This window comes from Trichosurus vulpecula, chromosome 9 (assembly GCF_011100635.1).
Source record: "Trichosurus vulpecula isolate mTriVul1 chromosome 9, mTriVul1.pri, whole genome shotgun sequence".
NCBI classification, from domain to species: domain Eukaryota; kingdom Metazoa; phylum Chordata; class Mammalia; order Diprotodontia; family Phalangeridae; genus Trichosurus; species Trichosurus vulpecula.
This window is the reverse complement of record NC_050581.1, coordinates 146,832,510-146,858,063: the sequence shown is the minus strand read 5'-3', so window position 1 is coordinate 146,858,063 and position 25,554 is coordinate 146,832,510. Positions and strand designations below refer to the sequence as shown.

Genomic DNA, 25,554 nt, shown 5'->3' with positions numbered 1-25,554 from the left:
GTAGTTCTTCTAGTAGTTCATGCAATTCACTGGCATCAAACAAATACAAATTTTGCAGCCACATACTGACTTAGAATACTCCACATTGACATGATTTGTATTCTATTCTGTTGTTATTTATTTTGTGAAATGTTTCCCAATTGTATTTTAATGTGGTTCAGACTGCCCTGTGGAGTGTTGTGGTGCATTTGACAGTCTGATGTGGTTAGTTCTGGCCTGGTAATTTGAACTCATTGATGGCAGATGGGCACGTTCTTGCCCCCATTCACTTATCTTGGATTTCAGCTCCCTAATTTACCATTTTTGTTTGAGCCTTCCCAGTTGAAAGGTCATTCTCTTTGGTGGATGAAACAGAAGCAAACCAAGAGTTGAGTTCGCAGCGATCCTTTCACATTTGATCTTCTTGATCCCCTAAATAGCTTTCAAAGCCCTTTTAAAAAAATTCTTTAGCATTTGTCTGGAGCCCCAGCTCATTCCGAGAGTTGGCATTCTTCACATTCTTACAGTGACGCTTCTGACAATTTCCTTTTCTGTATACATGAGGAGGTTGGACTAGATGATCTCTGAGGTTCCTTCTAGCTCAGAGATGTTGATGATTTCAAAATTTTGAATGGAAGGTGGCAGAGAAATAAAGGGAAGTGGAAGTAGTGGGAATAGAGGGGTGGGATAGAAGGGAGGATTGAGGAGGAATCACTAGAGAGGGAAAAAGGTTGAAAAGGAAGGGGGTTGGTGGGTGGAAGGACTGAAAGGCGGAGACGGGGAGCAGAGAGTTTGAAAGGGAAAGGGAAAGTTGTTACGGTCAGCAGATGGCTCAAATTCCAGCGCAGCCGCTTGTTGCCTTACTTTGGTCAGATGATTGAACCTTTGGAAGCTTCAGTTTCTTCATATGTAAGGTAGGGATAGCGACCTATCCTACCTACTTCATTTTTGTCCAGTCATTGTGTAAATAGTAGATCTGGGTTGCTTAAGGATTAAATGATTAAATGAGGCAGCTGGTGGTATAGTGACTAGAGCACTGGGCCTGCGGTCAGGAGGACCTGAGTTCAAATCCTGCCCTAAACACTTACTGGCTGTGTGACCCTGGTTAGGTCATGTAACCTCTGTAAAATAGGCATAATAATAGCACCTATCTCCCAGGGTGGTTGTGAGGGTCAAATGAAGTAATGATTGGAAAGGGTTTAGCCCAGTGCTTGGCACACAGTAGATGCTAGTTATGATTATGATTATTACATTACTAGATGACGTGATTAAAGCACTCTGTAGGCCTTTCTAAGTGCTATGTAGATGTGAGCTGAGTTGTCATTATTTAGGGGAGCATACATGACTCTAGTCTCTCTGTCGCTGACCCTGCTCTCTGTTTCTTGGCCTGTACCACACTGATGCTGGTCATCCTGTGCCCACGTCGTGCTGTCCTGCTTTGTTCGTGTTCTATCCCACCAACCCTGCTGCAAGAGCTGTGAGCTCTGCAGTGTTAGGGGGCACCCCTGGGAATAGGCAGTACAGACCTTTTCCTCATGGCACAGATGAGGAAACTGAGACTCACAGGTGCCTTATGTTTGCTGCACTGAAGTACCTAGTTGGAGTCACAAGCCTAGTGAAAAGCTGGGACTCCTCGCCAGGGTCTCTGTTTAGGACTCCTGGTCCCGCGATTTTTCCAGTACAGCCTTTTTGTTCTCAAGATTTGGAGGGAAGGGATTATCTGCAGTGGAAAGGCCTTGGAGCTAGTTCTTTCTTTGTTGCTAACAATTTTGGGCAGATCATTGAATTTTTTTGGCCCTTCATTTCTTCAGCTGTAAAATGGGTATAATATCTTCATTGCCTTGTCTCCTCCACAATTCACATATCCCAGGTACCACAGAACATTGTTTTAAGACTCAGGTGTGAGGTAGAAGTGTTTGTAAAAAAATGTAAACTGTCAGAGAAATGTACAGTTTTAAATTCTTTTCAGTAGTTTGGTGCTAAATAGACCTTCAGGAAAATAGAGAGGAAATTTGTGTCAGAGAGTTAGGGGAAAATAGAGTAGAGGCACTCCATTGATGTTGGTTTAAAACAAATTTTCCCAGAGCCATTTGTCTGTGTTCTTTCTTTTCCCCAAACATTAAACCAATAAGCATTTATTAAGCCCAAACTACATGCCAGACGCTGAATATAGACAGACAAAAATAAAATGGTCCCTGTCCCCAGGAACTTCCATTCTATCTGGAGAGATAGCTTGTACACTGAGATGTATGTGTTTCCCTAATCTTCTAGATTAATCTCATTTCTCTTCTGATAGAGTTACTGTATTGATAGATAAATCAGGGGGAAGCCATAAAACATAGTATACCTGGATTTCTGCAAAGCACCAAGCTTTTAGCCAAGGTGTGCTGGCACCCCAGGTGCAGAATCTGTGTTCACCTATGTTTATGCATGTACAAGGATATACAAAGTAAATACAAGATAATTTAAAGGGGAGGGGGATGGTGGTATTAGCTGCCAAAGGGATCAAGAAAGGGCTTGGAAACCAGACAGGGATTATAAGAAGTAGAGCTAAAGACAAAGTATATTCCAGGAATGGACATGGGAGATGGAATATCATGTATGTGGAAAAAATCAATCAACCAGTAAACATTCATTGTGTACTTATTTTGCGCCAAGCACTATGCCAAGCACTGGGGATCAAAAAAGAGGCAAAAGATAGTCTCTGCCATTAAGGAGCTTACAGTGAAATTGGGGAGACAACATGGAAACAGTTATGTACAAAGCAAGCTACGTATAGGATAAATAGGAAATAATTAATGGAGAGAAGGCACTGGAATTAAGAGGGGTGGGGACAGGCTTCCTGTGTAGAAGGTGGGATTGTAGTTGGGACTTAAAGGAAGCTAGGGAAGCCAATAGACAGAAATGAGGAGGGAGAGCATTCTAGGCATGGGTGACAGAGAAAATGGCCAGAATCAAGATATGAAGTATCTTGTTCATGGAAGAGCCAGGAGGCTATTGTCAGTGGATGGAAGAGTATGTGGTGGGGAATAAGGTGTAAGAAGACTGGAAAGCCAGGAGCAGACTAAGTTATGAAGGGCTTTGAATGCCAAACAGAGCATTTTGTATTTGAGTCTTGAGACAATAGGGATCCATGAGAGTTTGTTGACTAGGGGAGTGACATGGTTCTATCTATCATATTAGCTAATCTAATAGTTGTGAGGGGGTATTTCAGAGTTGTGTTAATTTGCATTTCTCTGATCAGCAGTAATTTAGAGTATTTTTTCATATGACTATAAATAGTTTTGATTTCTTCATCTGAAAACTGCCTATTCATATCCTTTGACCATTTGTCAATTGGGGAATGGCTTGTATTCTTACAGAGTTGACTCAGTACTCTATATTTGAGAACTGAGGCCTTTATCTGAGACACTTGCTGTAAAAATCGTTTCCCAGCTTTCTACTTTCCTTCTAATCTTGGTTGTGCTGGTTTTGTTTGTGAAAAACAATTTTAATTTTTAATTCAGTATAATCAAGATTGTCCATTTTATATTTAGTAATGCTCTCTATCTCCTTGTTTGGTCATAAATTCTTCCCTTCTCCATAGATCAGACAGGTAAACTATTCTTTGCTCTCCTACTTTTCTTATGGTATCACCCTTTATGTTCCTTCAATTCTTCAATTTCTTTTTCTTCTTTTATTGCTATAGTTAACATTTGAACAGTCTCTGGTATATCTTTTAAGTCTTCCATAGTGCTTAGTCCAGAAATTGGTATATAATAGATACTGAATTAAAAAGGTTAGGTGTTTGGGTCTAGCTCATTCCAGTAGCAGTAATGTTCCCCAGTACTCTTTGGAGTGGCAGTGAACTCTTGCTACCTTCTGCTGGGGAAACCGTTTCTTCCCAGGCCTACCTGATTCTTTCCTTTTGTTTTGCTTTGTGAGGCTCTGGCTTTCTTTGTGCCTTAAAGAATTGGGATTCTTCGTTAACTTGCTCATCTTTAAAAAATTTATGGATACCTATTGTGTTGTGTGCATTGAGGGGACAGTGAAAAGGCACAGGATCTGTCCTCTAGAAGTTTCTACTTTTCAAGTTTCTTGAGGGCACAGGAAGATCTAGAGGTCAGGTTTGTAGAGTGTGCTTGAGGGCAAAGGTCTGGGTATTAGTCAATCCAGGATCTGCTTGAATCCAATTAAAACATATTTGGGAAATATTTCTAAAAATGAATAAAAATACAGTAGAACATAGGTCATAATGATATGTGGTTTTCTAAGCCCTTCTGTGGCCACAGGGATCCTAATGTACAGTTTAGTGGCCCCCGTTTCTATTTGAGTTTGATACCACTGCTCGAAGGACTTTGTTGGATTTTTCTTGTGTTGTCTCAGGCTGGATGTATGAACTAAGGGATCAGTTTTAGAATTGTAGAACATAGAGCTCCAGATTGGAAGAGGCTGTGAACACTGTCTAGTCCAGGGGTTCTTGACTTTTTGTTGTGTCATTAACCAGCCTTTTGGCAGTCAATGGACTCCTTAGAATGATGTCGTTGAATGCATAAAATAAAATACATTAGGATAACAAAGGAAATGATTATATTGAGATCGTTGTCCAAATACTAAGAAAAAGAAGTTCAGAGACTCCCTGAAATCCATCCCTGGACCTCTTAATGGGGTGCCGCAGGTTAAGACCTCTGCTCTAAGTCTAACCTGCTCTACAGAGAAGAAAACTGAAGCCCAGAAAGAAATTATTTGTCCCAGGTCACATAGCTAGTACTGCAACTAGAACCCAAGTATTGTGACTTGCAGAACTTGCAGGTCTTTCTACTGTTCTAAGTTGCCTCTGCCTTCTACACCATTTTCCCCCTTAGCTCTTGAGACCATGGATGGAGTCTAGTATGCCTGGGGCTATTTTGAATTTCAAGGTTTGAATCTAGATTTGCAGACCTCCACTCTGGTTATGTTGGTGTGAATGCCATTTCCCAGATGGTGTTTAGTCTCACACGACTACAGTGTATGTATATATATTTGTTGATTAAAAATATTACTTGCTCTATTTTGTAGCAACATTACAAAATATTGCAAATTTCTCTTGTTGCCAACAGGGCATCTGCCAATGTTTTACTTAACCCTTTATTTACCAGGCAGCATAGTTCAGTGATTCATTATAGGCAGAGACTTGTGATTCTAGTGCTATTAGTGTCCTGTGTAGAGGGTGGTAGAAGTCAAGCAGATTCAGGCCAAGGAGACAGCTTCTGCAAGAGAGGAGAGCATGGCAGTTACTTTCAGTAGATTCCCAGGGCCATTGACTGACTGTTCTTTGTGCTTCAGTAGTAATGGCCTTACTCCTTGTGCCTTTTGTGAGCAGGATTCCTTCTCTGTGGCATATGGCTCACCTCTGCAGCATTCATGGGACTGTTGGCAGCTGCTACCGGAATTCACTTCATTGTGCACCCCTAGTAAAGTCCATTAGTGTTACCTTTCAGCTTTTTCCCGAACAGGCATTCTGAGGCCTTCGTTGTCTTCTTCAGTGGCTTCTTGTATGCAGGCATTGAGTGCCCAAACTCAGTGTCAGAATCAATAAAATTCAGTTGAACAACAGCTATTTAATACCTACTATGTGCGGAGCAGTTATTGGGTGCTAGTGAGGTAAAGACAAAACAGGGGAGTCCTTGTTCTCCCAGAGCTCACATTTCACTTGGGGGGTACAACATGTAAACAGATAAGTAGATCCAAGAGACTTTGAGGAGGGAGAGAACATTAACAACTGCAGGTAATCAGAAAAGACTGCATATACAATATAGTGCCTGAGGGTACCAAGAGAAGGAGAGAGTGCATTTCAGGAAGGGGTGAATTCCTTTGTGAGTACACAGGCATCAGAAATGGGGTGTCAGAATGGAGTGTTGAAGCTTGTGGGTCACTTGGCTGAAATATTGACCATGTGAAGGGGTTGAATTTGAAATAAACTGGAAATGTAGGTGGGAGTCACACTGTGGAGAACCTTCAGATGTTGGTCCGAGGTTTATTTTTTATTTTGCAGTCCATAGGAAGCGTTTTGAGGATGGTAGAGATGTGGTCAGTTAGTGAAGAGCCTTGAGTGCGTGTCGTGTGACGGAACTGGAAAATAGAAGCCGGAGAAAGTAGAGTGAGGATGCAAAAACTGTCTTCAAGAAGTCGAAGGGCTCTCTGGTGGGGGAGGAACGGGATTTACTCAGTTTTGTGCCAGAGGAGAGGTTCTGGAGCAATGGGGTAGATGCTGCAAAGAGGTAGATTCAGGCCCATTGTTAGGAAGAAGCTTCCTAACAATTAGTGGTATCCAAAAGTAGAGGGGAATCGACTTAATAAGGAAAAAGACCAGCCCTTCCTCAAGGACTGAAGGGCAGGAGAGGGCAGGGCTAATGCAGAGGGACTTTTAGGTTCATAGGAGCAGAGATGAGGGAGTTCATAGGAGATGGCCCCTGTGTTTAAAGTGGGAGGTTAGGTGATAGACAGTTGTAGTATATGGCTTCATCTTCTTTATGCAGCTTTATCCAGCAGCATTTAGCTCTTTCAGGGGAGGAGGAGTTATTCAACTCCTGAGTCCTTTCAAGACTTATTTCTTACTACATTCTTTCTGGTACTCCACTTCCTAGTTTGATTAGTCTACTAGCTCTTCCCTGAACGCAGCGTTCTATCTCTCGCCTCCTTTCTTTCGCACAGGCTGCCCTCTGTGCCAAAATGCATTCACCCCTCACCTGTGCCTGTCAGGATCCTTAGCTTCCTTCAGGCTCAGCTCAGGCGTCCCACAAGGAGCCTTTTTTGGACTTATTCCTCTCCTCTAGTTACTTCCTCTTGCCTCTAAAGTGAGATAAACACTTTTCCACTTGCCATTTAAAACTTTTCATTGCTTGGCTCCTTTCTACCTTTCTTGTCTTTCTTACACATTTCTCCTCTCCTTGCATTCTGTAATCTAGTCCTACTGGCCTGCTCATTCTATACATGAGTCACACTATCTCCTGTCTCTGTTCCTTTGCAGTGGCTGCCCCCCTCCTGCCCCAACCCCAACTCCTTCCTTACCTCCACCTGTTGGAAGCTCTAGTTTCCTTCAAGAGTCAGCTCAAGCACTACCTTTGGCAGAAAGCCTTTACAGATTGTCCCAGCTGCTAATATGCTACCTTCTATTCACTTAGTATATATTATTTAATTACGTATATACATATATATTCATGTTATCTCATAGAATTAAGTATTTTCATACACATAGCAGAACACAAAAAAATTCTTTATGAAACTGGATCTCCATTTTATGTTGCTTGCTTTTAAAAAAAAAGCATATAATACATTCCGTGTACTACTTTCAAAAGTATTTTGCTTGTCTGTGCTTTCTTCGTGGCCGAGAGGCTATCCTGATGCTGGTTTTCCTTGGGAAAAGGTGGGGGAGGAAGGAGGTACATAGCTGACTTTTTGTGCAGTTATGGAATGGAAGAAATCATTTCCTGTAGTTTCTCATTGGATTTCTTGAACATAGTTTAGTCTAGTTCATACTTTAAGATTTTGCTGGTTTAGGTATGTGGGCAGTGGATGGGAAGCCATTTTAGAAGGAAACTTAAAATGCTTGTTGATTGATACTTGTTAATGCTCTGATCTTCCTTAATTTGTCTTGAATTTACTTATCTGTTGCACATGTATTTCTTAGTAGAAGACAAACTTCTTGAGGATAAAAAAGGTAGAATTCAAGGGTAAAAAGACAGTAGGTAGTTGAAATGATCAACCAGTCCTTTTGTTTTTCATCCTTATCTATACCCCTGGATCATTCCTACCATTGCTTTCTTTGTTTCTTTAGGTATACCTTTGAACCTCCTTGTCCTATAACTTCTTATTCTTTGCCAAACCTTCAAGCTGTCTGGCCACTCATTCTTAGTTTGTTGGATAATCAGTCTTGCCCCATATCCTGTGAATGGGTATACCCTAAGCCTCTCCCCTGGACTTACTTCTCTCTCTGTACTCTCTTGTTGATCGCATCAACTCCCATAGACTTATCCCCTCTCTGCAGACATCTCCCAGATGTATGTATTCAATCCTAGCCTCTCTTCTGAACATTAATGCCATACCACCAGCTGCCTTTTGGGATCTCCAATTTAACGTAGGTATCTTAGACTCAACTTTTAAATCACTCAGGTTCTCAAGAGTAATCTTCAGCTTTCTCTCTACCATCACCCCTCACATTCAGCCAGTTGCCAAGTGCTATCAGTTATCTCCCTGCGATATATCTTGCTCACAATATTTCCTTTGGTCCACTAACATGGCTACTACCCTGTTTCGGGCCCATATTACCTTTCTTCTGGACCATTACGATAGCCTCCTAAATGTCCTCACCACTGCCAGGTGCTGGTCCTACACAGTTATGACCATGTCAATTTCCCTGTTCAAGAAGCTCTGGTATTTCCTATTGGAGATATGAGAATTAAAATATAAACCTCTCTTTTTGCTGTTTTAAACCCTCCATGCCCTGGCTGTAGTCATTTCTTCAGTCTTATTGCACATTGCTTTCCTTCACCCACTGTACATTACAGTGTAACTGGCCTATTTGCTGTTCCTCATTTATGACATTCCTCCTTCTGGGTCTGTACTGTGCCTTTGAACATGTAGAATTTATCTCCTCCTCATCCCAGGCTCATAAAATCTTTAACTTCTTTGAAAGCTCAGCTAAAATGCTACTTCTGACTAGAAGATCATTATGATTCTTTATAGTTGCTAGTGCCCTCCTCTAGGAAATTATTTTTTATTTTTAATGTACCTATTGTTTTCCCCACCTAGTTCCCAATGGAATGTAAGCTACTTGAGGGCAGGGGCTGGTTGGTTTTTTTTTTTTTTGTCTTTACATCCATAGCACCGTGCTGGCAAACAGGAAGTGCTTATTAAATGTTTGTTTAATGGATGAAAAAACCACTGGGTTATGCCTGTGAAGAACAGAAAAAAATGAGGCTAGTGCAGGGATGACCTGATAGAACTGGGAAAGATAAAGGAACTGGAAGTCACAGTGAGGACAAAGAATAGGCTTAATAAGAGAAAGATGAGAGGTAGAGGCTGGTATGATCAGGAAGAAACTTATTTCAGAGGTGAAGACCGTAGAGGTGTAGCACACTTATAAGTGATGGTGAGACTCACTTCTGAGGTGACTGACATGAAATGAGAAGGTAGGTCATGAAACTTGACGGTGTTGACCTGGGAGGCCAGAAGATTCAAGAAGCTGTCAGTGAGTATATTGAAATCTTTCGGTATGAGAACAGGGGTTGGGGTAGATAAGACAATTTTGAACCAGGTGCTAGACTCCTTGGGAAAGAAGGGAGATCAATGTCAGTAAAGATCTGGACCAGATGATAGAGTTGGATGAGTGAACCTCCAAGGAAACTTGCTGAGTTGATGGTAAAGTGACAGTCTGGAAGTGGGGGGGTGGGGCAATCTAGGAATATACCTTCTTTTTGTCCTAACCCAGGGGGTCAGGGCATGAGAGAAGGAGCACCTAGCACTAGAGATGGCCTCCACAGTGGCTGTGATTTTCTGAGCTTTATGTGAGTTCCAGAAGATGGAAAGAACGTGAGCTGAAGAGACCTCACATAAATAAGAGTTTAATCAGAGTAGAGTTTTCAGAAGGCATGATAGAATGGGCATTTAATAAATACTGTTCAACTGAATTGAACTTGAATGTTTATTCTTAGCTGATCTACAGTTTGCTCTAAGAACTTGTGAACTGTTTTCTTGAGAACCATATGCCAGCTTCTCTCTGTAAAACAGAAAAAGTGTTGCCTGTCCTCCATCTGGGGGAGGTAAGGTCTTTGTGGTGGGCTGTGGTTATTTTATAAGTATTCCTTAACTGTTCCCTTTTTCCTATCCCTCTCCCTTGCTTTTCCCCCCATAGCTCTCAGAAGATGTAGTTAACCGCATGAAGGACCCCTCTGCATCATCAAGGGTGCAGCAGCCATCTTCCGCATCGCCACCTTCTTCTTCGACATCTGCTTCACCACCTCCTCCTTCATTTTCTCATTCTTCATCTTTTGCATTTGGTTCTCCAGAAGGCAAGTCAAAGCATCCTAGGACAGGTATGGTAGATTACTGGGAGATCCTAGGGAAACAAGAATAAAAAATTTGATTGAGGAATTACCCATGACTACTATTGAACACATATTTGGGTGGCTTTTTTTTCTCAGCTTTCTTGAGTATTTTTTCCCTTTTTATCACTTTGCAGAGTTCTTTTTCTGACCTTAAGCTTCCCTGGTATGCAAAGGCTTGTGTTTTCAATGCAAAAATTTCATTGATATTGCTACATGGCAGCAAAATATGGAAGATTACTTCCTTCAGATAATGAGCTATATGAGCAATCATATTGAGGGCAGTGGAGAGGAATATAGTGAATGGGAGCAGGCTGTAGGATATGACCAATGAGAAACTCTAAAAAACAACAGGACTAGCCAGTATTATTAACAAATTGCTTAACGGGAAGAGAATGTGGGTTGGTGGTATGGCAAGACTGAGAGATGACAAGTAGACAGAGTACAGGTACCCTTGAGAGAAAGTACCTTGGAGAAAGTAAGGAAGGTACTCTAGGTAGACCTCCTGTGATTGACTTTTTAGAGCAGGGCTTCTTAAATATTTTTCTACTTGTGACTGCTTCAGCACTTCTTAACCTATGCGGATGGGGTTGTTGCACAGTTTAAGAAGCGCTGTGAGGACATGGATAAGAGTAACAAAGAATAGGCAGGTTGTGACACACATCACTGGAGGAAACTCCTAAATTGATGAGATCATGGGTCTTCTTTAATATTTATCACAGAATGGTATTCTGGGGGGATCTTACTTCTTGGTGGGGTATAGAGAACTTTTTTGTGTTAATGGTCAGAGCCCCAATGTGATTTTGGCCAAACCACTGTCCTTCATTCTGTCTCAAATTCTTTCTGTAAAAAGTAGAGAAGATAACATTATTTCACTAACTGAAGGCAAATACTTGTCTCTAAGTGTTTGGAGTCTCTGTAGGGGGCAGTGCCAGTACAGTTGGTTGTTGTTTTATCATGAGAATGGGGTGAATTTTAATGTTATTTTTAAAAGGATTGCATTCTAGTCAGTGGCATCATAGCCTCTGCCTGGCAGCATCCCCTCGTTCTAGTGTTTGAAGTCCAACTGCCATGAAGTTACAGTTCTTCCCGAGGCTTCTGTGGATGAATTTTTTTTCCTTCCTATTTTATTGCCACCGGCAGATACTCTGGAAATAGCAAAATGTTAGGAGTGAAAGAGACCCTGGAGATTATTTAGTCCAATACTTACTGAGATCCAGAGTGGGGAATGCCAATAGACCTAACACTAGAACCTATGTCTTTTGATTAGTCAGTGAATACTTTTTTCCCACTACATACTGCATTATATTTCAGTTTCATTCAATCCTCCTTGCTTCCTTGGACTTTAGTTGATCTGGATTGGGACTGTATGGCTACTTGGCCCCTTACTGTATTCTCTCCAAAACACAGTGTTGACTATTAATAAGAAGCAGGAAACAAGACCAAAGAAAAGCATCCAGTCCAATCTCTCATTTTACAGAGACCCTAATAGGCCAGATGACTTGCCCAAGGCCATACAGATAATAAGTAGCAGAGCCAGGATTGAGAACCCAGTTTACAGAAATTCAGGTTTTCCTTCAGGCTTGGTATGCCCAAAAGCTGTTGTTTTTTGATTGGCTGGTAGAGCAGCTCTACGTCAGAAGGGAAGCCCCTTGCCCAGTGAGTGACTACCAGAGGTCAAGTCAGTCGTTCCTTTGCCGCTCCATCAACTGTAATAGAGCACATGTCACATGCTGCCTTGTGTGGTAATTATCTTTCCACATGTCTTGTTTCTCCTACTTGATGTGACATCTCTTGAGGGCAGAGATTGTGTTTGGTACATCTTCATATTTGCCCTAGTATTTTGGGAAGTTTGCTTAGAGATTTATACTAAATCATGGAAACCTGGCATCCAGCAACCTAGGGAGAATCCACCAGACACATATTTAGTGACTACTGTGTACAATGACTTGTCCTAGGCTCTGTAGGACATGCAGAGATACCTAAGACATAATCCCTATGAGCATAGTAATAGCTGACATGTATATTAAGGTTCACATATATTATTTGATCCTCATAACAACCCTATGCAGTATATACTTGGCAACCATCATAATAATAACTCACATTTATATAGCCCTTTCAGTTTTACAAAGTATCTTCTTTACAACAGCATTATGAGGTAAGTAATACAAATCTTACTTTTTCCAGTATATAGATGTGAAAATTGGGACTCAGGGTTAGCAAGTTGTTAGTCTTCACACAGCTAGTATCAGAGCCACTAGTGAAACCTATGTTTCCTAATTTGCGCTTCTTGTGCTACACCATGCCTGCCTCTCCCAGAGAAACCTTCATTTATTTACTTAATCTCAGAACTCTAGAGTAATGGTTACCCCTCCAAAATCAAAAGAGGTAAATTTAGGGCAAATAAAAGACAATTGTCAGGGACCCATGTTTACTAGTTGTACCTTTTGTAGAAATAGGAAGGATTTTGTTCAGTTGGCAAATTTATCAGCTTGAAAAATAATGATTCATTTATTTTGTTATTATTTATTCAATTTTAGTTGTAACAAAATATTTTGCTTTTTTATTGAATGAGTGTGGATTTTAGTCATAGCTTCTTAATGGAACTTATGAAGGAAAAATGCTGTATATAAATTTATATTTTGAAATTGACTAAAGAATTTAATATATTGATTTCAAACTTAAAGCAATTTTGATGTTTCCTTAATCAGTTAATCTTTCATTTTATGAATAGAAATGAAAACCATTTCTGCTGAATTAAAAGCTAGTACAGTTTTATTTCATGTGAAGTTGGAAACCTAGCAATATTGCTATAGAGAGCCTTTTAAGGTTTCTCCTTCTCTCAGTTAAGGGCATGGCAACCTAGCTTACTTCCTGTGAAAGTTGGTTTGGGATGAATGTTAGAGGTTGGTTAATTCTGGAAGGAAATCCTTGGAGGGTTACCAAATTCAGTGTTCCTTAAAGGCTAAAAAGCAAAGTGAAATACTATCTTACCCTTATAGAAAACCAAAGGTATAATAGTTATACCTTTGGAATTATTCATGTTGTTCTAGTTATTGAGCACCAAGAAAGCCTTAATGTCACTGAAGGCTGTCCGGTGGAGGACAGTTAATGTGGTCAAGTAGGTGGGGGGATTGCCCTATGAAGACAGACTGGAAAAAAATTAGGCCTTCAGCTTGGGAAGCCATGAGCTTGAGAGGGAAAAATGATTAAAGTCCAAGGTCACGAGGGATGACCTTGAGAGGGATGTGAGAAGGATGACAAAGGTGAATGTAATAATGACTCATATTACTGTTTTTCTCCGCGATAATTTTGTGAGTTACATAGTACAAGTATTATTATCCCCATTTTACAGATGAGGAAATTAAAGCGTACTAAGATTACTAAGCCATGGTCACCGAATTTGTAAGTGTATCAAAGCCAGTTTCACATCCAGGTCTCTGATTCCAGCTTCAGGGGTTTTCTTATCTCGTAGCCCCTGCTTTTTCCTGGATAAAGATGGATTTATTTATTCATTCTCAGAACTCTAGAGTGAGACACTACTGCTTAAAACTAGAAAGAAAGAAATTTAAGACTATACTGTGTTTTATGTAGACAAGAGTAAATTTATGGAACTCAGTTCCTCCAAGAGATGGGGCAACCTGAAAATATGAATCGGTTCAAGAAGGGTCTAGATAAAGTCAAGATAATAAATCAGTAATGGGCCATTCTAAGGAAACTAGAATGTTTACAGTATAGTCCTCATCTTTGAAGTTTCCATCATGGTGGAGAGGCCTTTCCTAACCTATTAGTTGGTATCCTGGTCAGAAATAGATATGTGGTCAGATGAATCAAGGGACGGATACAGATTGATATTCTTATGTGGGTATGTGTATATGTACATATAAACATATACACCCATAAGGATATCACACATACACATACATACACGTATATGTGTATATGCATATATATATATGTATATTCATGTATATATATATACATTTTTTTTTTCTTAGATTCTTGGGCTTTGGACAGTAAAAGACTCAGATTTCATAGTAGATTGGAGACATCATAATGACTTTAGAATGTCTGCTATGGAGATTATTTCTGCTTGCTGGCCAACCACAGCATGGAGGAAGGGAAGTCATTGGGTAGGAGAATGAGAGGGAGATTGTTTAGGGAAATTTAAGTTCCCAGTTCCCCTTTCAAGAGCTTCCTGAGATGGTTAATGTACCTCTGTATGTCTTTTGTTAATTTGCCTTCTTCTCTTTGATAATTGACCACTTGTGTTCTACCTCTTATAGACCCTAAACCCCCCAAAGCTGAGAGCCAGAGTAGCCGGCAGCCCTCTCAAGCAGAAGAGGATCTGTACAGGAGGTAAGGACATGTAAACCCTTTCTGTCCTCAATCCAGTTCTCTGGAGGTCATTGACAGTGATCCTTTTTTTAATGCCTTTTCCTCTTGCCCTGTTGGTTCTCATCCCTTGCCAAACCCCTGTCCTGGATTACTTCTACCATCTGCTCCCTCTACTCTTACTCATGTGCTGCTGAATAGAGATGAGGGAAGACAAGGAAACCTGCTGACTGGGTACACCATAAGTTCATTATCCAACTGGCCCTCACTGTAGTAAGGCAATCCTTTTTACTCTTCTCTGATTTTTTTATTGTTGTTGTTTTATTTTTTCGAGACTTGGTCTCTCTGTCTTTCCCAGGCTGGGAGTGCAGTGGCCACTCATGGGCCCCATCCTCATTGCACAGAAGTTTTGACCTGCTCCATTTCTGACCTGACCCAATTAGTTGCTCCTTTGGCAACCTGGTAGGTCCCTGCTTCCAGAAGCTCATCATCTTTGTGCTAGACTTGGTGTAGATACCCAGTCAATAATCCTGAACTCGAATGCCCTTGGTGTCAGCTGCTCATAGCAGGAGATTACAGCCACATACCACCACTCTTGGCTGTTCTCCCCTCATTGATTCCCTGTCTGACTTCCCTTACAAAGGATCCCAAACCTCCTCCCTCTTCATGCCTCTAACACTTAACTCTCTGTGCTCCCATACTGTCAGCTATGTTCTATTACCTCTTGCTTTACAGAAGAAAAAATTAAGGCTTTTTAACATAAGCTCACTCTTCTTGCCTTCTCTTCATCTCAAAATCTCCTAGTATCATCACCTACTTTCGCCTTCTTTCCCCAGTCTCTGGCAAAGGACTGGTCCTTCTCCAAAGCCAACTTCTCAGCATGTGCTCTTGTTCCCGTCTCCTCCTGTCTTTGCCAGCAGAATGACCCCTCAGTTATCCCCTCGGTCTCTAATCTTCAACTTTTTCCTAACTACTGAATTCTTACTTACTGCTTTCACACATACCCAAGTGTCTACTATCCTTAAAAAAAACTCTCTCTAGAACCTGTCCCCTCAAGCTCTCTTCTCCTTCTCAGCTGTCTATACTATTTGCCTCAACTTCCTCTTCTCTCACTCATTCCTCATCCCTTTGCAGTCTGGCTTTGGACTTTATCATGCAGCTGAAACTGCTTTCTCCAAAATTGACAATGATCTCTTAGTTTCCTTTTCTTAATCCCCATCCTATTTGACTTTTCTGCTGCATTTGACACTGTTTACCACCTTCTCCTTCTGGATCCACTTTCCTTTCTGAAATTTCATAACGCTGTTTTCTCTTGGCTCTCCTCCTACTTGTCTGACCACTCCTTTTGAGTGTCCTTTAGTGGATCATCACCTGTATCATGCCTCCTAATTGTGAGTGTTCCTCAGGGCTTTGTCCTGCATCTTCTCAAAACACTGTTGGTGACCTTGTCAGCTTTCATGGGTTTAATTATCATCTCTATACAAATGATTCACAGATCTATATATCCATCCAGTCTTTCCTCTGAACTTTTGTCCATTTATCACCAGCTACCTATTGGCCATTTTAAACTATGTTATCTCAGAGGCACTTTAAATTCATCTGTCCCGAAACAGAATTTATATTTCACCCAAAACCCACCCATCTTTCACACTTAATTGTTTCTGTTGAAGGTGTCATTGTTCTTCTAGTTTTTTCAGGCTTAGAACCTCAGTATCATTCTTAATTCTTCACTTTCACATATTTATTCCACATAGTCCATATTCCATTCCACATATTTATCAGTTGCCAGAACTTTTATTTCCTACCTCCACAACCTCTCTCATGTCTGACCATGTCTCTCTACAAACACAGCTACCACCTTAATTCAAGCCCTTACCACCTGATGTCTAGATTATTGCAACAGTGTTCTGGTCGATTGTCCTGCCTCAAGTGTCTTTCCAGTACAGTTCAGCTTCCACACAGCTGTCAAAGGGATTTTCCTTAAGTGCAAGTCTCACTATGTCATTCCCTCACTCACTAGTCTACAGTGCCTCCTTGTTATCTCTAGGATAAAATGAAACTCTCTTGTTTAGGTTTTAAAGACCTTTAAAAACTTGCCCAACTGATTTTTCCAGCCTCATTGTACGTTACTCCCCCTTCCACAGTAGGCAAAGGTCCAGGCAAACTGGCCTTCTCTCTGTTTACAGAAAAAAGCAAAGGCCTTTTAATATAAGCTCACTCTTCTTGCCTCCTCTTCATATCAAAATCTCTTGGTATAATCACATGATACCGCAGTTTCTTTTCTGTGTCTTTGCACTGGTCATCCCCCTGTGCCTCAAAGGCATTCCTCCCCACCTCTACTTCACAGAATCCTTCTCTTTGTTCAGGGCCCAACTCAGGCATCACCTGCTACGTGAAGCCTTTCTGATGCCCTTCCCCTCCAAACTACTCTGTATTTAGCTACCTTGTATTTATTTGCATTTATTCTCTTTATATTTGTTCTGTATATACTTAAGTATGTACTTGTCTTCCCTATTAGAATTTAAGCTTCCTGAGAATAGGTTTTATTTTATTTTTGTCTTTGTGTTCCCAGTGTCTTACACATAGTAGGTACTTAATAAATTCTTGTTGGTTGATGGGACCTCTCCTCCTTTGGAGGGTGGTGTTCTCTTTCTCTGGAGGCCTTGCTTTCTCCCAAGCAAGCTTCATTTCCTCTTCTTCATGAGGGAAACTTTTATATAGGGCTTTGGCTAGGGCTGACAGCATTTCTTTCACTTTGGGAGCTTGCCTTTGCCAGAGGACATTTTTCATTTGGGGGAGAAAAAAACTATTATTTAAAGAAATAGAAAAAAATTATTTTTAGGGAAAGCTAAGAATCAAACATTTATATACAAGTAATCACCATTTTAATGACCTTTTAAAGTGGGCTGGTGCTCTCTAGAAGGTTAGGTAGAGACAGTGTCTAAATGTCTCTGTAGTAGTAATTGGGGAAGAATAAAAGGGAGGAAGCTGGGACCAGACTGTGCCCAAATGTAACTGGCTGAATCAAGCCTGGCCTCTGGTGCCTATTGCCTAAAGATGTTGATGACTCTTAACAAGAAATTTCTGATTGACCCTTTGGTTTGGAGGCTCATTTTTCTTCTGCACAGCCTTTAAAAGGACTGGCTAACTAATGAGACCAATTATCCCAGGGTAGGAACCAAGTCTAAGGATTTAATCCCTATGTTAGGTGATGTACTTTCTCTTTACTAAGGACTGTATCCCTCAACCCTGGTCTTCTCTAATTCATCATTAGTAAGAATAATCTCTGTTCATCCTGAATTTGAATAGTCAGAGTTTTGAGTAAAGGTACTGGTGGCACCTGAAACATTCACGTTCTCATATTCTAACACTCAGAAATAGTGCCAAGGGGAAAGATTGGAGCTTTCAGTCTTTAAATCCTATCTGGCTTTAGTACTGCTCTCTGACTGATGTAGGTTTGAAACTCTCAGATTATTGCATTGGTATATTTATGTTTTCTCATGTAATACACACAACTGGCTTTTCCCCCTGGAGCGTGTAATGTCATAAATGCTGGTATATGTATGGGCCTTTTCCCTGAGTGCCATTTTGATATTTCCAACACCAGAAGATAGGGGTATCAGAGTAGGATGTGGTGTTTTCAACTCTCTGATTTAAAGACAACTAACTAATGGAACAGATTTGCCCTCCAGAGCCAAATATTCACTTAATCATTCCCCCTTTTTAGAACGTTGCTTCAGGCTGTAGGCTTCCTTCCATGCTGCAGAGTTCTATTGCCACACAAATCCCATACCCACCTTGCTAGCCCATGGCAGTGTGCACAGTCCCTGGCTGAATCCTGCCAGTCACAGCCTCTGCATCTACCCAGTATTCTCTCTTGGTACAGATATGAACAGGAACAGGCCATGATCCAAGAAGAGTTACTTCAGCTGGTGAAGAGAGAAAGGGAGGTAGCCAGGGAGCACCCGAAGTCATCCCTTCCATGGGAGAAGAATGGCATGAACCAGGAGAAGCAGAGATCAGCCCAGCTGGTGAGTGTTGTTTTTCTAGTGTTCTCTCCTATGGGTTTGTATGTTCAGTTGAGAAGCCTCATCTTGGCCTCAGAAGCCTCTTTTGCTCTAACAGATTCTTAAGTCTTCTATTTTTTCTCTATTGTAATCAGCTCCTACCTAGGGAAGGAGTACTGAATGAGGAAATTGTCTAATTCTAATCCTGCCACTAACTAGCTATGGGACTTGGGGTCAGGGACTTCATAGAATCATAGAATTTTAGAGTTGGAAGCAGCCTTAGAGATCTGGGTCAAACTCCTCATCTAATGGATGAGAAATATGAGGCCTGGAGAAGTGAAATGGTGGCACAGAGTCATGCAATGAGTTAATGACAGAGAATCAGGACTAGAATTGCAGTCTCTTTTTGTCCAGCACTCAACCTGCTCCCCCTTCTGTACGTCTGTCTCCTTATTTGTAAAGTGAAGCTATAAGGCTCGATGATCTCTCCTCATTTGTTTGTCCTTCTAGCTCTGACATCTTGTGATTCTAAGATGCAGCTGTAATATAATGGAAAGAGTGCTGGGCAAAGAGTCAGCTATGGGGCCAAGTTCTGGCTCTTTGGCTTATTAGCAGCAGAGTGGACAAGTCACTTAATCTTTCTGGCCTACAGGTCCTTATCTGTACAGATGAGTAAGTTAGACTAGATGGTCTCTATTGGGTCTTTCACTTCTGTCATTCAGCAATTCTGTGATTTCAGGTGACTGATACCAAGATTTTTAGAAGAGGGGACTGTGTCATGTGGGAAGTTGTCAATCAAAACAAATGTCCAAAAATAAATCTCATTTTGTATTGAGTCCATCTTTATATCAGGTAACATGGTTCATCATTAGTCCTCTGGAATCCTTACTGGCCATTACTCCGATAAGAATTCAGCACTGTAGTGTTCTATCACATTTAAATACCATAACTTGCTCATCCCTTCTCCAATTTATGGGCAGTCACTCAGATTTCCATCCTTTGCCACCTGAAAAAAAGAGTTAAAAGTATTTCTGTACATCCTTAGAGTTTGTTTTCTTTAGGACTAATTCCTCCTTTAATTTTTTCCTGCCTTTAATTCCCTTCTCTTTCCCTCTTGAGTGAAATGCATGTCTGCACCAAGCTGTGTATGCGTGTGTGTGTGTGTGTGTGTGTGTTTGTGTGTATTCTTCCTTCTTTTGCCCAAGTCAGATGACAGTGAGGTTCACATGTCAGCTGCTCCTCTCCTTGTTTGCGTAGATGTCTATACACCCTAGTTGTGTGAGTTAATTTTCCTTAACCTTCCTTTCCCTGTACCCCTCACCCCTACTGTATTCTTCTTCCCTTCTCTTTCCCTTCTTTTTTTTAAGATCATCAAGTTATAATAGGACCACTCCCAGCCTTGTCTATTTGGACCCCTCTGTGAACCCCTATGCTGAAAGGTTTCAGAGGGCACACACGTATCATCTCCTCATATTTGAACGTAAGCTGTTCATCCTTGTGTAGTCCTTTATCATAGTTCCTTTACGTTTACCTTTTTACGTTTCTCTTCACTGCTGTGTTTGAACTTCAAATTTTTGTTTTGTTTTGTTTTGTTTTTGAACTTCAAATTTTCTTCACAGTTCTGGTCTTTTCAGTACTTTTTGGAGATGGCCAGTGGTACAATAGATAGAATGCTAGGCCTGGTATCAGGAAGACCTGAGTTCAAATTATGCCTCAGACACTTAATAGCCCTGTGACCCTGGGCAAATCACTTAATCTCTAATTGTCTCATTTTCTTGAGCTGTAAAATGAGGATAATTATAGCACCTCCTTTCCGGATCATGAGGATCAAATGAGATAATATTTCTAGAAAGTGCTTAGCAGAGTGTCTGGCATATAGTAGGTGCTATGTAAATATTTATGCCCTTCCTTCCCCTTCCCATCAGGAATGCTTGGAAGTCTTTTGTTCCATGAAAAGTTTGGTTTTTACCCTTGTAGCATTATACTCAGTTTTGCTAGGTACCTTATTCTTGGTTGTGAGCATATGTCCTTTGCCTTCTGGAATGTTACATTCCAGGTTCTCTGCTCCTTTATAGGTGTAGTTGATAAATCATGTGTGATATTGATTATAGCTTCTTGATACTTGAATTGTTTCTTTCTGCTGGATTTTGGCTGTGATGTTCATGGAAGTTTTCATTTTGGAGCTTCTTTCAGCAAGTGAGTGGTGGATTTTTTCTCTTTTCACTTTGTCCTCTGGTTCTAAGAGATCTGGGTGGTTTTCTTTTGTTTCTTTTAAAAATGTATGTATGTATGTATTTTTAGGATTCGTTTTTTTAAAAATTTTGAGTTTCAGATTCTCTCCTTTCCTCCAGCCTCTTTCCCACCAATTTCAAAGGCAAGCAATATCATATCAGCTATACATGTGAAGTCATGCAAAACATATTTCCATATTAACCGTGTTGCAAAAAATAAAAGCAAGAAAAATAAAGAAACTGAAAGAAGTGTGCTTCAGTCTGTACTTCAGAGTTTACCAGTTCTACCAGTTTTCTCTCTGGAGGTAGTCTTGGATCATTCTGTTGACTAGAAGAGTTAAGTCTTTCACAGTTAATCATTGTTATAATATTGTTGTTACTGCATTCCCTGTTCTCCTGGTTCTGCTCACTTCACTTTGCATCAGTTCATATAAAAAGTCTTCCCAGGTTTTATCTGAAATCAGCCTGCTCATCATTCCTCATAGCACAATTGTATTCTGTCACAATGATATATCACAACTTGTTCTGCCATTCCCTAGTTGATGAGCATCCCTTTAACTCCCAATTCTTTGCTACCACTAAAAGAGCTACTAAAAATATTTTTGTACATATAGGTCCTTTTCCTTTTTTATTTGATTTCTTTGGGATATAGACCTAATAGTGGTGTTTCTGGCTCAAAGGCCTTTGGGCATAGTTCCAAAGTATTCTCCAGAATAGTTTGAACCAGTTCACAACTCTAATAACAGTATATTACTGTCCCAATTTTTCCACATCCTCTCCAGCATTTGTATTTTCCTTTTCTGTCTTATTAGCCAATCTGATAGCTATGAGATGGTACCTCAGAGTTGTTTTAATTTGCATTTCTCTAATCAATAGCGATTTAGAGCATTTTTTACGTGACTATTAATAATTTTGATTTCTTCATCTGAAAACTGCCTGTTCATGTCCTTTGACAATTTATAAATTGGTTAATGTTTCTTCCTTTTATAAATTTGAATCGGACCCCTATATATTTGAGAAATGAGGTCTTTATCAGAGAAATATGCTATAAAGTTTTTTCCTGATTCTGTTTTCCTTCTAATTTTCACTGTATTAGTTTTGTTTATGCAAAAACTTTTAAACTTAATATATCAGAATTATCCGTTTTTCTTCCCATGATCCTGTCTCTTTTGTTTGATCATAAATTCTTCCCTCATCCAGAAATCTGACAGGTAAAATTTTCCATGCTGCTCTAAATTGCTTGTGATATCACCTTTTATGTCTCAGTCATGTACCCATTTTGACCTTATCTTCGTATATGGTGTGAGATTAGTTTCTGCCAAACTGCTTTCCAGTTTTCCTAGCAGTTTTGGTCAGATCATGAGTTCTTTCTTGGATCTTTAGGTTTATCAAACATTAGTTTACTATGGTCATTTACTACTGTGTGTTGTATACCTAATCTATTGCGTTGATCCTGGGTCGTTTTCTTTTAACATTTCTTAAAATATAATGTCTAGGCCCTTTTTCTAGACATAATGTTCAGATATTCCAATGATGCTTACATTTTTTCTCTTCAATCTGTTTTCCAATTCAGTTGTTTTTGCTATAACATACCTTTCATTTTCTTTTATTTTTTCAGCCTTTTGCCTTTGTTTTAATATTTTTTGTTTCATTTTAGAATCATTGGCTTCTGTTTGGTCTATTCTAATTTTCAGTGAGTCTTTTGCTTGGGCAAGGGTTTGTACCTCTTGTGCCAAGCTGTTAATTTCCTTCCTCTTTCTTTCTTCCATAGCTCCCATTTCCTTTTTTTTCCATTAAGCACTCTCACTTCATTTATCAAAAAAAATTTATCTCCTTTTTTAAAACTCTTGGTTCATCTGTTCCAGGAATTCTAGTTGGGTTTGTGCCCAAGTCATGTTTTTCTCCAGGGCAATGCTTGTAGATGTTTTGGAGCCATTATTTTCTGTGTTTGTTTCTTGAGCTTTCCTGCCATCATAATAATTCACGATGGTAGAATTCTTTTTTTGTTTATTCATTTTTCCAGTCGACTTTCTGACTTCAGACTTGATGTTAGGACTGGGCTCTGGCGTACTTCTGAAGAGAAAGTTTGGGCTAGTCTGTGCTGCTTTCTTGGGGTATTGAGATTTGTGCTATTCCAGGATCTCAGGGACAGTATGGGGACCAGCAAGGTTTCAGTGCTCCCAGAGTGGTCTGATCTAGGGCAAAATCTGATTGCTGCTCCCATGCTCTGAATTCTGCAAGTTCTTGACCTGGGTTTGGGTCTGAACAAGAGTAGATGCTGCTGGACCTAGCCCCTATCAGCTAGCTGCAAAGCTGTGTTAGTTTAGAGAGGCAAAACTCTAGGCTACCCTTTGGACTGGGAATTCCACCAGGAGCTTTAAGTGAGATCTTGCTCTGTGCCTAAGGTATAACCTAGGGGTGGGGAACCTGTGACCTCAAGACCACATGTGGCCCTCTAGGCCCTCAAGTGCAGCCCTTTGACTGAATCCAGATGTTATTTGTTCTCTGAGGTTGGATTCAGTCAAAGGGCTGCACTTCAGGACCTAGAGGGCCACATGTGGCCTCGAGGCCACAGGTTCCCCACCCCTGGTCTAAACCATGCTGTTGCTGCTACTGCTCCCTTCTCAATGTCCTTTATCTATACACTGCCTAGGGCTTTCTACCCAGGAAGGGGATGACCTGGGGTCTCTCCTGTGCACATCCCCTTCTCAGTCTGCCCTGGATCTGTGACATAGAATTGGATAGTGGGCAACAAACCTGGCAGTTGGCACCTGTCCCTGTCACTGTGGGGTCAGTATGGGTCTGGGGCCTCCTTTTGCCCTGGTACACAGCCTCTCCCTGGGCACTGTAGTACTCTGCACAGCATGTTCCTTCTTGACCACCTGGTCCCTAGTATCCACAGACCTCCCTGTCTGCCTCCCTAAGCCAAACTGGGTTGGAGAAATGACTTGCTGTGAGTTTCTGGATTTCCCCATCGAAGTTTGGTTGGGTGCATTTTTCTACATCTGTTTGGAGGAATTTGTGGAGGGAAGTTCCCTGTACTGCTTCCTGCCACTCTGCCATCGTGGCTCCTCTTCTATGTGACAGCCTTTAAAAAACCTGGGAACAGTTATCTTATCCCCAAAACCTCCTTCCTGTGCCTCCAAGCCTCCTTTCTTCTAGGCCTAAGCTTTCCTGCTTCCTTTATACTGTTCTCATGTGATTTGATTTCTGGGTCCTTCACTACCCTGTTTATTCTTCTGAATACTCTAGTTTACCTTGCTAGTGTCTTTAAACTGTGGTACTTCTAGATGAGATCTGACCAGGACTGGGCACAGAGACACTATGACTTCCTTATTCCTTGAAGCTGCACCTGTCTTGATGCAGCCCAGGAGGTTTTCTTGGCTGTTGCATTCTATGGCTGACTCTTACTGAGCTTGCAGTCCACTACACCGCTCCCCCCACCAGCCCCAAGCTCATTCAGACAAATGACCCTTCCTTTCCCATCTCATACTTGTGAAGTTGAGTTTTTGAACCTCGGTATATGACTTTATACTTTTTATTGAATTTCTCCTTTATATTCAGCCCAATGACTTATTCATCAAAATGTTTTTGGATTCTGACTCTTATCATCCATATCAAAAAAGGAAAAAGGGTTAGTCTGGTAGGTTTAGGGTGTTATGAGGCAGCCTGAGGCAGCTAATGGCATAGTGGATAAAGCACAGGGCTCAGAGTCAGAAAGACCTAAGTTCAAATGAAGCATCAAACACTTTCTAACTTTGTGATCCTACATGAATCACTTAAACTGTTTGCCTCAGTTTCCTCAACTGTAAAATGGGGATAATAATAGCACCTTTCTCACAGGGTTGTTGGGAGGCTCAAATACGATGTCTCTTAGCACAGTGTCTGGAATATAGGAAGTACTACGTAAATGCTTATTCCCTTCCCCCGATTTTATACTGGAGACAGCCAGGAGTCACTTAGGATTTTTTTTGGTAATAATATTGATCCAAAAATATACGCTTCTATTTCAGAGATAAGTTTTGTAGTATTAAAATAATTTTATGATTTCCCCAAGTAAATTTAGCCTGCTTTTTTCTACCTGTTCAATTCTAGGTTCTAAGAACAGTTACCACTGAAGATTTTTGAGTAGAGATGTGATATGGTGAAGTCTATTCTTTAGAGATATACATTTTCCAGCTGTGTGGATGATTGATTGGAGAGGAAAGAGACTGGAAGCTAAGAGTCCAATTAGGAGGTTGTTGTAATGGTCTGGGCAAGAGACTTGAACTCTAAGGGTGAGTAGAGAGAAGGGGTGGATGTGAGATGTTGTGAAGGTAAGAGTCAGTAAGACTGATTTGTTATGGTGGTTAGGGTCAGGGACGAGTAAAGGATAACTCTAAGGGTATGAACCTGGGTGACTTGAAGGATGGGAAAGAGGGGCATGAAAATGCCCTCAAGTAGCTTTCTGTCTAACTGAAGAGAATTAAAGTGCATAAACACCCAGCAGGCTAAATAATGACCCCAGGTATGTTCCAAGTGCCAGATTAACAGCAAGTAGCATCAGCAGAACCGGCAGAGATGCAGAGAAAGGAATGATCACTGTGTGTTTGGGCAGGTGAGAAACGGTTTCATGGAGAAGAAGGGACTGAACTGGACTTTGCAGGGCTGGGATATTAAATACATGGAGACATGTAGGCCAGTCATTCCAGGGAAGGTCATATTCATGTGCATGTATAGAGACAGAGAAGTAGTTTTGCTTTTTTCTAATGAAGGGCTTTTGAGTACAGAGTTTGAAAGAAGTAGCAAGGCTGTAGCCTGCTGACTGCTAGTTCTTGTGTTGAGTTGGAGCACTGAGTAGTCTTACTAATAGTTGGGAAAAGACTGGGTGTTGCTGAGAGTCCCTGGCAAAATTAAGCAGACTTTTACTTGCAGTTTGATTGGTGACCTACTGGGCTG

The 25,554-nt window shown here is 40.8% G+C and overlaps 1 protein-coding gene across 1 annotated transcript in view; it reads left to right on the top strand.

Moving 5' to 3' along the window:
* Positions 1-25,554, top strand: part of CHCHD6 (coiled-coil-helix-coiled-coil-helix domain containing 6) — a 319,284-nt gene that overhangs the window by 6,504 nt on the left and 287,226 nt on the right. The window contains exons 2-4 of the mRNA XM_036738734.1: positions 9,851-10,031; positions 14,330-14,402; positions 18,265-18,409. Coding sequence (XP_036594629.1) covers positions 9,851-10,031; positions 14,330-14,402; positions 18,265-18,409 — 399 coding nt within the window. The remainder of the gene's footprint in view (positions 1-9,850; positions 10,032-14,329; positions 14,403-18,264; positions 18,410-25,554) is intronic.